General features: G+C 49.2%; 1 protein-coding gene across 1 annotated transcript in view; it reads right to left on the bottom strand.

Annotated features, from left to right (window-relative positions):
* Nucleotides 1–1,655: 1,655 nt before the first annotated feature.
* The window catches only part of LOC133341426 (calpain-9-like), a 32,829-nt gene continuing 19,740 nt past the window's right edge, over nt 1,656–14,744 (bottom strand). The window contains exons 11-20 of the mRNA XM_061550048.1: nt 14,402–14,610; nt 12,355–12,391; nt 11,454–11,531; nt 9,244–9,301; nt 7,313–7,377; nt 6,646–6,714; nt 6,337–6,415; nt 5,412–5,528; nt 4,536–4,594; nt 1,656–4,389 (exon numbers count right to left, since the gene is read on the bottom strand). Of these exons, the coding sequence (XP_061406032.1) occupies nt 4,363–4,389; nt 4,536–4,594; nt 5,412–5,528; nt 6,337–6,415; nt 6,646–6,714; nt 7,313–7,377; nt 9,244–9,301; nt 11,454–11,531; nt 12,355–12,391; nt 14,402–14,610 (798 nt within the window). The 3' untranslated portion in view covers nt 1,656–4,362. The remainder of the gene's footprint in view (nt 4,390–4,535; nt 4,595–5,411; nt 5,529–6,336; nt 6,416–6,645; nt 6,715–7,312; nt 7,378–9,243; nt 9,302–11,453; nt 11,532–12,354; nt 12,392–14,401; nt 14,611–14,744) is intronic.

The following is a 14,744-nucleotide window of genomic DNA, read 5'->3' as shown; positions in this document are numbered from 1 at the left end:
AAAAACATCAGCGCTGGGGAGACAAAGGTTCATGGTGTTGGCCTCCCAACCTTTTTCGTGTACCGCGCCGCCCTTAATAGGCACTCGCTAACAGCACTTGCCCCACACGTCTGTTTAAGGCGATGCGGGGTAAACTTTGTCTGTTTGGACCACCAACTGTTTTTGTAAACCAGGGACGGTGACTTGTTGATTTCTAACGGTAGGAATTCACCCAGGTCCAGCTTGATTGTGTTGAGCAGGTGGAAGTCTCAACGGAGAATCATCCAAATCGCTCTCAACATCGCCTTGTTCCGATTTAAAGCTTTCGTGATTGCAGGGATTCATCTTCTTGGTTCTTTCGGTAAAGTCACGTAGAATGGAAATAATAAAATAATTCTCACGACGTTTCGGCCACAACGCAAGCAGCCGTCCTCAGGTGGAGAACAGGTCTGTCGAGGAGACAGAATCTGACTGAATTCAGACTGAATTAAGACTCTGTCTCCTCGACAGCCCTGTTCTCCACCTGAGGACGGCTGCTTGCGTTGTGGGCGAAACGTCGTGAGAATTATTTCATTATGTTTGATTTTTATTATTTTATTATTTCCATTCTACGTGACTTTACGGAAAGAACCAAGAAGATCGCCTTGTTCATTTGGTAACCGACAGCGACACAGCTCCTCCGACGCGTGATCCTTCACCGCGACCTCTCTGTTGTAAAATGCAGGGCACGAGCCCAAATGTTGATGCTGAATTGGCTAAAACACAATTGGACTTGAACAGGGGCATGGAGTCGAGCGCACGGATATCTGGGGCAAGTGAGTTCTGACCGATGGGGTCAGCAAAGGAGGTTGATGTTTGGCCAATTTAGGCCTTGCGTTTAAATGCAACTGCGTCAATCTAAGTTTCAGCCACCAATGATGAAACACAGTTCTGAAGTTGATGATTGTAAAACAGAGTCGTATTAAAACAAATAAAATTAGTTTTTCCACTCGATTTAGCTAAATTCTACATCTTGAAAATATATATCAATGGGAAAATGTACAAACGTCTCGTGTGTCACTTTAAGGGATCTCGGCAGAAGTTCTGTGATGTCAACTTCTGCAGATCGTTCTCTGGCACAGGATGATGCGACAACTCTGCCCCTCTAGAGGGTACGTTGGCCTACTCTTCCACGCTGCCCAGATTTCTTGTAAGAGGTGGAAGTGCCCACACTTTGCCCGACCACACGCAACCTGCTTACCGTCCAAGTGCGGCACACCGATCTATAACTGCTTCTCACCGGTCACTTTAGTACCCCAATTCCCCCCCCCCCCCCACCAAAGACAAAGATCCCCCGTATAGCCTGAGCAGACTGTAGGGGCAAGTGCGGTTAGCGAGTAGCACCTATGAAGGCCGGCATGGCACACGAGGGGATGGGTGGCCAGCAACACGCCCGGCCGACTTTGTCTCCCCAGTGGCGATGTTTACACACCGCACCAGCTGCTCATTCGAGGCCGAGTCGACCTAGGGGAGGCCCAGGACTGGTTAAGATAACCGTCACTGGTGTTGGCCGTGAGCAGGAATCTAACTCGGGTCGCCGGGTTTGTAACGCAGCGCACTAACCGCTCCACCACCGCTCTCCACACCCCCACCACCACCATCACACACACACAAGCAGAGGTCTGCACTCATTGGTCTAGTTTGCTAAAAGACGTTTAATGTTAAACAGTGTGAAATAAAGACTGCAGCGTTGACACTTTGTAAAAGCATCAGACCGTTCATCCCACCCAAGAACCCAATGCCCCTCAACGGTGGCTCAGCATCGTGAAGAGGCTCCACACCCCGTCCCAAACGGGTGGCATTTGTAAACAGGGCAGGCACTTATAATGACCGATAGCATTGGCTTATACCTTAGTATCATCTATGAAAACGTATTCCTGTAGATAAAGGCAAGTATAAACAACATTAGTGTATTGCGTTACAACATGTAGGTCGTAGGGCTCCTTGGTGTGCATCGGACAGCCAGTGTAAAACAAAAATGCAGAATTGTACTGCACTACGCACCAACGTATGTTCCCCGCCTTCAACAACCTCGCGCTGACTGGCGTGATGAAGTATGGTCAAAATAACCTCCCCACGACCGACACGGCACGAGGAGGCCCTCATCCAGCAGTGGATATACAAAATGGCTGTGCGTGTGCATCATACAGTCCTTTGGTGTTGTCCTTTAACTTTAATTTCGATGCAAACATCGCTTGAATGTCTCCACCGCTCTGTACGCATCGTGGCGGTTATTTGACCCAAACCTCACGATTCTGTGAGTTAAGTGCGGAATGGTGAAGGCGGGGAATCTCGACGTTGCAGCCATAGTAAAATACAACAACGCAACATTTTACACTTTGCTGCAACTCACCTCTCATGCCCATCAAGTAGTTGCGTGGCGGTCACCCGTCCGGGCTCACACGCCTGGCTCAAGCTTCAGAGATCTCGTGAAATTGGCTCGCATTTTGAGTTATTTGAATGTGGACAGGCATATTTATACAATGTGCGTCAATTGTAAACAGTCGTTTCCTACAGGCCTAATTGGATGCGCGCAATATCGTGAGTGCAGGGAATTGATGTTCGATGATTAATGGCATCGTGGTCACGCGCCTCACGTTGGAACGGGCTCTCCTGTTAGAGCCGCTCCTTTGCCGTCGAGATTGCAGAAGCGATCGTAACCGTGCAAGGCAGTTTGCAGCACAGGACATCACTGTTCCACATGCCACACAAAAAAAAAATCAACAATACCATGCCGACTAGGGTTGCCACCTCTGATATACAAAAAATGCAGGAAGAAGAATGTATTTATGTTGAAGTTCTTTCGCACCGTACGTAGCTAACCGTGCGAATTGGAGGTGCGGGGGAAGGACAAGAAACGAAACACAAAAAGCCGTTCTAAAGAAATGCGTTTTCAACCTAGATTTAAAAGTGGATAGCTCCAGTGGCTTCCGAATATCGAAAGGCAGAGCATTCCAGACGGGCGATGCAGTAAACTGTGTTTGTTTGATGGTTAGCCAAAAGCCGCTGCGAGGATGACAGGAGAATATCTCGGAATACCAGAAGAGGGGAGAATTGCATGTAAATGCGTTGTCTGTCTTGAGTGGTGTATAAATTAATATTATTGCGACTCAACAGACAAAAAAAAACTGTGACTTTTATTGTCCAGGGAAGACCGATAGATTTCCCAGGACAGCAGCTGCCTCAACAAGAGAATGAACCTGGGAAACCCGGTACATGTGGCAACCCGAATCGCAAGCTTCATCAACGAACCTCCTCCCAAACACATCGCTGAATCCCGGCCAAATGCCACCCGCGTCTCACCCACTTTTCCCAAACCATCAAATCCCACACAGACCCTCATAATACCATCTGGACCCTCATAATCCCATCTGAAACCTCATCATCCCATATGGACCCTCATAATCCCATCTGAAACCTCATCATCCCATCTGGACCCTCATAATCCCACACAAACCCTCATAATCCCATCCGAACCCTCATTATCCCACACAGACCCTTATAATTCCATCCGGACTCTCATTATCCCACCGCCCATGAATATAAATTTTCACACAGGCGGCAAATGCAGCTGCCATGTTCTTGATAGTGGCGATTCTCAAGGTCTCTTCATGGAAGACGTGACCCAAAGCAACAAACAGCTCTCATCTTGTAGCTAGAAAAATAGCCTGCGTCTTCCGAGTCATCCAACTACAAGTTTCAGGGTTTTTTTGTGAGCGAAATAATGTATCTTTCAAGTGACCTTCCACGGTACCCACCATGGCGTTGTAATCGACTATTTTTTATGTTTGTCCTCGATTAGTTGGGCACCTTTTTAAATCTTGCCGCCCCCACGTCCTGCCTCCCGAAGGCGGGAAACCCCCCCCCACCCCCCCACAAGCCACACCTAACGTGACGTGGCTGATGAGGCAGATGACATCACCAAGCCCGGCCCATCACCTCCAGTTCAGCGGCACACATGGGAGCAGAGGTGACACTTTTTTCTTGTCCTACCGATTCCTGTTATCCGATTAATCGAGCATTTGAGCCAATCATCGGTGGAGTGATCGATTACTTGGATAATAATCGGAGAGCTCAGCCGTGGCTGTATGTGATGAATCTGCAGGGTGTGACTGCCTTCATTTTAAATGCATCAGAAACAGTGATGCCACTAAAGTGCCAGGGTGGCGTGTTTAAAAGTCACTTAAAAGTATGTTATTCTCGCCAATCATGCTTGAAACTCATGTGGGACAGCGTGGGGGACCCACAGCCAGCCCAAAGGTGTCTAGCTAGAAGATCACAGCCGTCGTTTTCTTTTCGGGGGGGGGGGGGTCGCGTTTTCTCTCTTTCGTTGACGCCGAATATTCACGCGTACATAGCCACGGTCATCCACTGCAAAACACAGGCACGCAACCATCCACGCACGCACATGAGACGCAGAAGCAGTTACGGTAAAACGCGTTCATATGCGATCTGTCACACTTCGGCGAATGTTTTCATTGGTACCAACTCACGATGCGTACAAATGGACGGCGTACCTGGTCAAATGGCATTTTCACGAAGCCTTTCTTCTCCTTGTCAACGGTATAAAAAGCGCCTGTGGGAGAAACGCATCGAGATGCGTGGCAATGGTCAGATTCCGTGGGCGCACACACGGCGCTTTGGGTGGCAAAAATTGCGCTAGAAAAGTGGCACGTGTTCCCGAAAAAAATTAAAATTGACGTGAGCAAGAAAATCTCAGGAGCGCATCCAAAAGCGTGCGATGCAGTGACCGTCTTTGTTCGATGGCTCGCCAAAAGCCGCTGCGTTGATGGTTCATGCTTCTCGATGAGAATAGGCTCACGCTGCAGTCGGCCGATGCGTGGTCAGGTCGCGCGTGGTCAGGTCGCGCGAGGTCAGGCCGCGCGAGGTCAGGCCGCGCGAGGTCAGGCCGCGCGAGGTCAGGCCGCGCGAGGTCAGGCCACGCGAGGTGGGGGTAAAGTGTGGGTACTCCCACCCCTTCCAAGATGTCTCGCCAGCGTGGAAGAGTAGGCCAAATATCTTGCCAAATCTAGAGAAGCCATCTAGAGCTCTTAGAGCTCCCGCTAGTGGAGGCCCTTCCGCCAGCATTGGCGTGAGCAAGAAATTGCAGGGCTGCGCCTTCACCTTGTCAACTACCCGTGTGTTTACAGCACAGTGGCACACGTACGCGCCCAGCCACTTTTGTCTCCCCAGTGCTCATATCTTACATAATGCGCAAAGTCCTCGTTGGAAGTTGAGTCGACGTAGGGGAGACTCAGGACAGGGTCAAGATCACAATCAGTATTTACACTGGAGTAATCTGATGAGCTATTTCAAAGCTGTCCAGTATATATATATAAAGGGTGGCCCAAAAGTCGGCGTTGTGTCACGGACCGCTCGCGCTGGACACTCACGGAACATCGCGTCCAGCCGGACGAGGCAGGTGATGTAGTCGTTGAAGTTGATGAGCATGCTCTCGTCCGTGTAGCGCATGATGATCAGCTGGTACATTTGGCTGTTCAGCTGGAAGCCTACGTCACACGGGAGTGGGGGGGGGGGGCACGCGAGCGAGGGGCATTCACATTAGCAACAGCGTTCATTGGTAATCGCGGGTCTGTATCCGGCTGTTATGCATGTTGAACTTGTTCCGCACCCTACGGAGCCAACGATGCCAATTGGACGTGTGGGAAATACTCATGCGGCTCAAGCCTCCCGCGTAAACCACGTGACGTACGTGTGGCCACCCCCGCTGTGACTCCCTCTGCCTGCGCCCCTGTGGAGGGAGACACGCGCTGCCGCTCCGTGCAGCATTCCTGCTGCTCGCTCCGTTCCTGCTCTCTTCTACCTCTGTTCCATCCCCTCTCATCCCCGACATCTTGGCCCGGTTCATTCCATCTCCCCTTCCTTCCCCTTCCTGCCCTGCGCTCACCTTCTTTCCGCTCATCTTTAGCCGTGCCCTGCATTGTTTGAGTGGCATGCCGAGGGACATGGCGGCTCACCCAGGCATCGAGAGATACGGACGAGTGAGACGAAACGGAGGTAAACAAGAGATATCGAGATGCGAGAGCTGAAGGCAGGAGATTCGTGGTCACGTGTGAAGGCGCTACGACGTCACGTGATCTCATGTCGTCTGCACACGTGACGTATGACGTCACATGATCCACCAGCACGTGCTTATTTCATTATGTGGCCTCCCCGGAAAATATGAGCCTTGGTGTATATGATCAACATGATCGATATGATCAATCGCTTTTGTCACTCCATACACTGAGAGTGCCTGCGTTTTCGTGTCCGTACCAGATGGGGTGGAGGTTTTTGTAAGCGGAAGTGCGCACCCACCTGCGGCATTGAGGGCGTTTTTCATCTCGTAGGAAGACATCGTTCCCGACAGGTCTTCGTCATGTTTTCTGAAGATGGCCTGAGAGAAACAAAAAAAGAAGAATCCAAATCCGCGCGGGAAAATTCAAAAGCCAACGCGGGTCAAAAATCAACGACAATGAAGCGTAGTACAGTACAACGACAGACTTTGCTGCGCTGCCATCTGATTACGAGGAAGGTCCGGCAGCAGCCCACGACACCCGCTTTGTGGGATCGTAACGACGAGCGGCATTTGAGATTTCGACAAGGCTGGCGCAGCCACGTACGCACCTGCCACTTCTTGATCTTGTTCCACAGGATGCGAAACTCCTGCAGACCCAGCTTCCCTGAGCCGTCCACCTGAGCGTAGATTTAAGGCCCCCAACACCAAATCCCACCACGCTTCACGTGAAACACGGACGCTCTGTCAGGCCACCGCACGTACAGGTGCGGCCGTGACGGCACCCCGTGGTTCCAGTTATGCATGGTGGCCACCCATCCAAGCACAATCCTCCGATTATCACAGTGGGCTACGTACGGTGCAAAAAAAGTTCAACACACATACATACGTCCCAGTGAAGCTGACTATTTTGGGTTTCGTCCCCATTTAAGGCTTTCTGGTCTCTCGCTCGACTAAAGACACGTGCCCAGATGGCAGCTGCGAGACCGGCTGCTCCTCACCTCCGATTTTCGTGGTTGAACGACGACTTTGTCCGTTTTTGCAATAATGTGCACGTTCCAAATAGATTTATTATTATCACAAATACATAATGTTGCGATGCTCCATTGTGCGCTATGACGAAGGGTCACTGCCCAGAACGTCGCCTACTTTCCGTGTATTCTTTCCCTTTTAAGGGAACGCACATTCAGAGTTATTGACGGACGTATTGGGTTTTACTATTGTTATTATTATTATTTTTGTTCTCGTTGTTGTTAAGAGGCTGTGGGGTGAGGATACGTCCGTGAGGGCGACGATGCTGCGGCACGCATGCATGCTGAAGCCGGTCGACTCCAGCTCGCCGTCTGCAACGAGCACGCATACAAAACCGCCACGTGTTTATAGCAATAAACAAAACTAACCACTTTTGGTTTACCAGGTAAGGTACACGGAGCCGCATAGCTCTTTTTCAGAAACGACCTGGCCGCAAATGATAGCTCAGAGAAGTGGCTTATCGCGTGCAAATTTATAGCAGCCAAATACTCTGAATGCACGTTGATTCTAAATAAGGAGGGAAAAACCGGAGGACCCGGATAAAAATCCACATGACCACGGGGAGAACATGCAAACACTAAATATACAGCAGCAGGTGTCAGGGTCGGGATCGAACCCACGACCTCCTGTATACCAGGCGAGGTAGTTAAAATATTCTAGCCACCACCATGATGATGAGAAAGAGAAAAGCAAACTCCAAATATACAGCAGCAGGCGTCAGGGTCGGGATCGAACCCACGACCTCCTGTATACCAGGCGAGGTAGTTAACTTCTTGCCACCAAGGCACCACAATAATTTTTTGCAATAATAATCATAATTTTTATTTACAGAGTGCCTTTCATACCGTGCGATTCAAGGCCAGTGTACACAAGTTAAGATAATATACACATAGCAATACATGAAGAGAAGAGAAATTTAATAAAACGGTATAATAGTCATACGATGCCAGAGTAAAATGATAAGGCTAAATTATAGAAGTAGGCCTCAAGCCTCGATGTGGGCGAAACCTCTGATGCGATCGGTCAGAGTTCCACGGTCATTCGCGGGGTCCGAACACAAGAAGCCACCTCTTCTCCTTTCCTCCTGAGCCTTAAACCTCGCAATGCACAGCAGCGGTCACTACCATCAGCTGACCAAACTGTACGCGGAGGCCAATATGCAATCTGGTGCCATTCCATTCAGTGCTTTAAATGCCAGTCATAGAATTTAATACACATTGCACTTCATCTTTAGTCCATGCACAATCGTTTGATGATTCGCCCACTCCCGAGATTTGATAAATTGTCACGAAGCTGGTAAGAGATTTGATCGAAGAATCAAATCTCTCATGGCCCCCCGGTTTTATTTGCATGTAAAATGTGCTCAAATGATACATGTGCATGCATTTCGACGTTTGTATACTGAGTAGAATAACATATTTCAAGCGACTAGTAATTTCTGTGACTCCCGTATGATAATACATTATAACAGATGATCATAAAATGAGAGACTGTACTAGACCCAGGACTTTTGGATATCGCCACCAGTGGAATAATTTCAGCCGGAACAGTCCGGCTGAAATTCCAGGAATTATTTTAGCACGCCACATTCATCTCGCCTGATTTTGTCCTCACAAAACTGCAGTGGCGCATTCATTGCATAATAGGAATACCGGGTTGCAACAATCCTTGTACAGAGTTCGCAAGCGTCCATCGTCGGAGGGAAACATGCATCCTACCAACAATGTTTTCGCTTGGTGAGGACATTCAGGGAAAATTACCGCCTCTCCCAATTAACAACATTTTGCCTCCCAAAAATCCGAAGTGATAACGTCCAATACAAACGAGCGGGTGGCAAAGTCTTTCGGAAGAGTGACTCGCGTTTTATTGGTTAGAATCATCCGGAAAGAGCATTCCCCCACATCGATTTACACGTCAGGCCAATGTTTACACCTGACTGCCATCGTCCCTTGAGCAGAGCCTGTGGCTTCGACGCGGCGACGTTGCCCCACAGGGCTCAACGACGGCGCGGCGTCATCATCCAGTTTCAACTCCGACTCAAAGTAACGCGCGCACGGCCAAGGGGCGCGGCCAGGTTCACGTACCGTACCTGCGTAAGACATCACCTCGTGGACGTGCGTACATGCGTGCGTTTGCACAAAGAGCGACAAAGCGGGTGGAGTGTCGCAGTGACTCACGCTTGGCAGTGATCTTGTTTAGCATGTCCTGCAGCTCTTTGGGGCTGATTTCCATGTCCTGAATAAAACAAATGATAAATAAACCAAAAATGACCTCATGTCTGAAGTTTCAATCAGATCGAGATGTTACCGTGACCAAAGCCGCCAATGATGCCACAACCATCGCCACCTTGCCTCACTGCCAACGCTCTCAACCCTCCGCCCGCAGCTGCTGCACGGTAGATACACAGCGACCCTCACAATCTGCCCTCAACAGCCTCACCCCATCCACCAACTGCTCTTTGGTCTTCTCTTCCACTTGGTTTGAACTATTGTTCTCGCGCACTCCTATGAGTCCAGCCCATCAGAAATGCGAACGCTCGCAGGTCACCCCAATGCCTGACTCGGCAGTCGGCCCTCCTCCAACCTGTCCACGCGTCTCCCACCCAGCGCAACCGTTTTGGCTCAACCGCATCCACAGAGTGAACCCTGCACTTCGATTTAAAGCTTTCGTGACTGCAGGGATTCATCTTCTTGGTTCTTTCGGTAAAGTCACGTAGAATGGAAATAATAAAATAATAAAAATAAAACATGATAAAATAATTCTCACGACGTTTCGGCCACAACGCAAGCAGCCGTCCTCAGGTGGAGAACAGGTCTGTCGAGGAGACAGAGTCTGAATTCGTTGTGGCCGAAACGTCGTGAGAATTATTTTATTATGTTTTATGTGTATTATTTTATTATTTCCATTCTACGTGACTTTACCGAAAGAACCAAGAAGGTGTACCCTGCACTGTTCACTTTGGGACATATGCATTGCTTAGCCTGTCCTGGCCATCGAGTTCTTAGCATCCAGTCTCAATGATTCTGAGACATCAAGCTGCCGGTTCTCTGACCCATATGGAAAATACAGATCGCACCCCTGCCACAAAATACCATCGCTTTATATCCAGACATATTCATCTTATATTTGAAAGTGGTTTCCATAGCCCGTCCAAAGTAATAATAATATCTAATAATAGATAGCTTCGTAATAATTTAGTGCAATTTGGTATTTGTTCCATTCGTGTCGCACCAGGCTATCGGGGGAGGCACTATGTTGTTACTGACAGCTATAGTCTACAAGTCTACAAGTAGGGGCGATGTTGCTGTGTGTGATTATTTGAGTGTCATTTTCCACGCTTTTTGCCAATTTGGACAGCGTCGCCGGCACAAGTTGATCTGTCAGGCAAAAAAATGCACAGTTAACAATGCACCCGCAGTATTAAATGGGGCGGCCACTGGGTTCCAACTGCGAACCCCGTTTACGAGCAGTAAAATACGCTCCTGTCCGGCCCTTTCAACGCTTATTTGCATCCGACCACATCGCCCTCAACAGCGCCAGATCTCAACGAATCCGGGTCGAGCCTGGTTAGTACTTGAATAGCCGGTGTCAGTAGCCACGGGCTGTGACATGGCCAGGATGTGGCAGTGCAAGCTGTGGATTTTTGCATCCATCTGTGCGGATCTCTGCTCGTTACCAACTCGTACGTGTGGTGGGTTTTCTCCGGGTTCTTCGGTTTGCTACCCCACGGAGCCCAGCACTCGTTTAATTTGCCAAAACATCCCAAAGTGGCGGGACCATCCCAATAAAGTGTTTAGAGACTCGGCGAGGCTTTTCTAGCTAAAGGGAATCATTATTACTGTATTACTCATAACGGTGAATTCGTATTACTGTATTATTGATAACGGTGAATTAATTCTAGATTTGAAGCTTTCGTGACTGCAAGGATTCATATTCTTAGGTTTTTTCGGTAAAGTCACGTAGGTAACAAATTAAAATTAAAATTAATAAAAGTAAAATAAAATAAAAATTAGTATTACTGATAACGGTGATTTAGTATTACTGTATTACTATGGTGAATTATTATTGATAATGTGCCATTTTATTGAGGGACTGTGTGTTATCTTGATGTGGTCTGGGACTGTTTAGTTGTTATTTTTGCTGCCTTGCCCAAGCTTGATGAATCGGACTCATATTAATGAATGCATCGCTTATTTATATTTAGTGACATCGCTTACCATTGTCTCTATTTTTCACTGCTATCATGTGTTATTTTGTATTGTTTGCTGTCGTAACTCGCTGACCCGCCCCATACTGGAAATCTGTGGAAAAAAGAAAGCTTCGTAGGCTCATCGGATTCCTCCGCCTGCGGTCAAAATAAAAGATTATTCTGATTCCGCTGATTTACCTCTCCTGCGAGCCGACCGAACAAGGTTTTAAATTTACGATCGTCCTCGGTTTCCGTTCCAGGCTTGGCCACATCGTTCTGAAATACACAAAGCACACGGGGGTGGGGGGAGAGGTGGGGCGTCACGGTGGGGAGATGTTAACTACATCACCTGGTATACAGGATGTCGTGGGTTCAATCCCGATCCCTAAAGCCTGTATATTTGGAGTTTGCATGTTCTCCCGGTGGTTGTGTGGATTTTTCTCTGGGTCCTCCCTCCACATTTAGAGTCAACATAAATTTAGATTATTTGGCTGCTATAAATTTCTACGTGATAAGCCACTTCGTTGAGCTATCATTTGTGGCCAGGGTCACTTCTCATGAAGAGTGATATAGCTCTGTGGACCTTACCTGGTGAAATAAAAAAGAGTTTATAGTTTTAACAAATTCTCATACAAAAACATTAGATCCCTGTACATAAGCACAGTTCTGATAAAAGCACAGTTTTGATAGAAGCTACACATCATTACATACACCGGTAAGTAGTGTGCTACACCGGTTGCAAACAACTTTAGATATAAGCACACGTGGCTTTGCTCCTACGAGGTGTGCTTAAATCCAGCGTCTATCGTACCGAAATAAATAATAGATTTACAAGGGCCAAGCAGGTATAGTGAAGCTTAAATAATATTTTGTTGCCTTTTGTCAATCCACTGTGGAATGGAGGCCTCCCCACACAGCTTCAGTTGTGGGGGGTAGTTTGACCATACTTCACCATTCCGGTGAGTGTGGGATTGTAGAGGGGTGGGGGTCAAGGGTGGTGCGGTTGGACTTGTTAAAATGATCACTTATCTCTGCCAGTGCATATTCGCAATGCTCTAACCATTGTGCCACCATTCCACCCAACTCATTTAGAACTCACCAAATCTATGTCTGCTCCAATCTTGTCATCCGATTCCCTTTGGGGGGGGGGGGGAGAAAAACCCACAGAAAACACACACATGATGTAGACAAAGAAAAAGATACCCTATATAGCCTTAACATACTGTTGGGGCAAGTGAGCGCCTATGAAGGCTGGCATGGCACACGAGTAGGTGGGTGGCCAACACCACGTCTGGCCGCCTTTGTCTCCCCATTGCAGATGTTTACACACCATACTAGGCACTCGTTTGACGCTGAGTCGACCTAGGGGAGGCCAATGACCAGTTTAAATACTCGTCACCGGTGTTGGCCGTGCATAGGAATCGAACTTGGGTCGCTGGGTTCGTAGCACAGCGCACTAATTCTCCCCATATACACATCTGTACACGTACATACACACACACGCATGTACATACACACACGCACACGCATATGAAGGATCATCGATAGACACAGACGCGTAATGCCGGCCCCACTCTGCCGCGGTGATTCGAGACTGAATTATTGATGAGATAAGAGCGCAATTGCGGAGCCTTTTTCACTGCACTGGATTCTAGTGGTAGAGGGACGGATGGGCGGTGCGTATAGCTTCCTCGTGAGCGAGGCGCGTAACCAAATGCGGATAATATTGTGAGCAACACCCATTATGTTTGATTAGAAAGTACTTTGCTTTGAATGGGCTTGGGCATAACGCGTCGCTACAAGGGTCGATGAGCGATGGTCGAATCTAACGATGGAGTGGGAGCCAAGGAGGGAATGACACCAGAGGTGTTACGTCGACTGCGGAGATGGAGCAATGAAATTAGGTTCTCGACAGGAGCGTCTTTCAGATGGGCACAAGTTACTGCTCCCGTACTGTGACAGTCCTTGAACCAACAAATGTCAAGTTCCTACCCAGCCCAGAGAGGACTAATTCAGCTTTCCTTAGGCCAATGTAAATGTGCAAGGCACCCAGTGATATTAACTGTGCAACAACCCTCGCCGCTGTTATCGTTCACTCCAAAACAAAACCACCACGAGAAAGTTCGTGTGAGATGGCGGCTCGGAGGTGGGAGCACGAAGACAGCTCGACTGCGATCTGCCACCACTCACCACCACTGCCGCTCACCACCATCACCATCACCACCACCGGCACGACCACCATCGCTACTACCAATAATACCAACGCCAGCACCACCAATAACACAACTACCGCCAGCCGTAGCAGCACAACCGTCGCTCCCAGCACCAGCACTAGCAGCAGCACCACCACCGCCACCAGGGCAAGTAAGATGCACTTCATCACCCCACAGCGGCCAACACTGCCCTCTGAGAAACAACGCCGGTAGCTCCGTGGCAGAGCGAGCGGCTTGCAATCGAAAGGTTTGCAAGCTCAAATCCTGGTTGGGCTTCGACTCATCATCGTTAACCCTCCCATTCAGGGCTCAATACAATGCGAACCGCTTCGTGGGGGGGGGGGGGGGGGGGGGGGAGTCAACAGCGGTTGTTGACCTGCAGATTTATTTCCCCTCCCAGCACCGTCTCTGTCTCGCGGCTGTAAAACGAGAGATAAGCACCGAGGCGTTGACTCTCATTTTTGGGAAATTCGCTCCGACCCTGGCCCTCTCTCTCCTCTCTCCCTCCTCTCTCTCTCCTCTTTCTCTCTCCTCTCTCTCTCCTTTCTTTTTTTACGATCAGTGGAAACAAGAAGATGCTCGGTGTAGTCGGCACTTTGCTTCGTTCATGATTTCGTAATTTTTTTTTTTTACTTTGCTTTATGTAAACCCCCACCTCTCGCTCACTCTCTCGCTCACTCTCTCGCTCACTCTCTCGCTCGCTCACTCTCTCACTCTCTCGCTCACTCTCTCGCTCACTCTCTCACTCTCTCGCTCACTCTCTCGGTCACTCTCTCGCTCACTCTCTCGCTCTCTCTCGTTCTGCACGCAGCCCTTCTCGCAGTCCGACGGCCTCCGACGGGTAGCTCATATCAGCTCTCCTCTCTCTCTCCTCTCTCTCTCCAGCAAGGGGCGCGAGGTGCCAGCGTGCGTCGCCACACGCTCGCGACGCACTTGGAGCGGTTGGGCTTCTCGGCGAAGACGCGGACGAGGAAGTCGGCCTCCTGGTGCGGCTCGAAGGTGGAGGGCACGATGACGTACTCGCCCGCCGGCAGGCGGAAGCGCTGCGACACCTCGCGCAGGTTGATGAACGACGGGCTGCGCGCCTTGGAGGCGTTGTAGAGGAAGAACTCCTTGGGCATCGGGCCCGTCTGATCGGGAATCTGTATAGACATCAGAGAGAGACGACGATGATTTTTATTATTCATGTTTACGAAGGAAAAGCCTCACTGAGTCTCAGCAGGGGCCCTACCAAATTTGTCACAGGAAGGCGTGATTTTGCTGCCGTGTGTTGCAT

Source organism: Lethenteron reissneri, chromosome 11 (assembly GCF_015708825.2).
Source record: "Lethenteron reissneri isolate LAM-NWPU_2019-01 chromosome 11, ASM1570882v1, whole genome shotgun sequence".
NCBI lineage: Eukaryota > Metazoa > Chordata > Hyperoartia > Petromyzontiformes > Petromyzontidae > Lethenteron > Lethenteron reissneri.
This window is presented reverse-complemented; position numbering and strand designations above follow the sequence as displayed.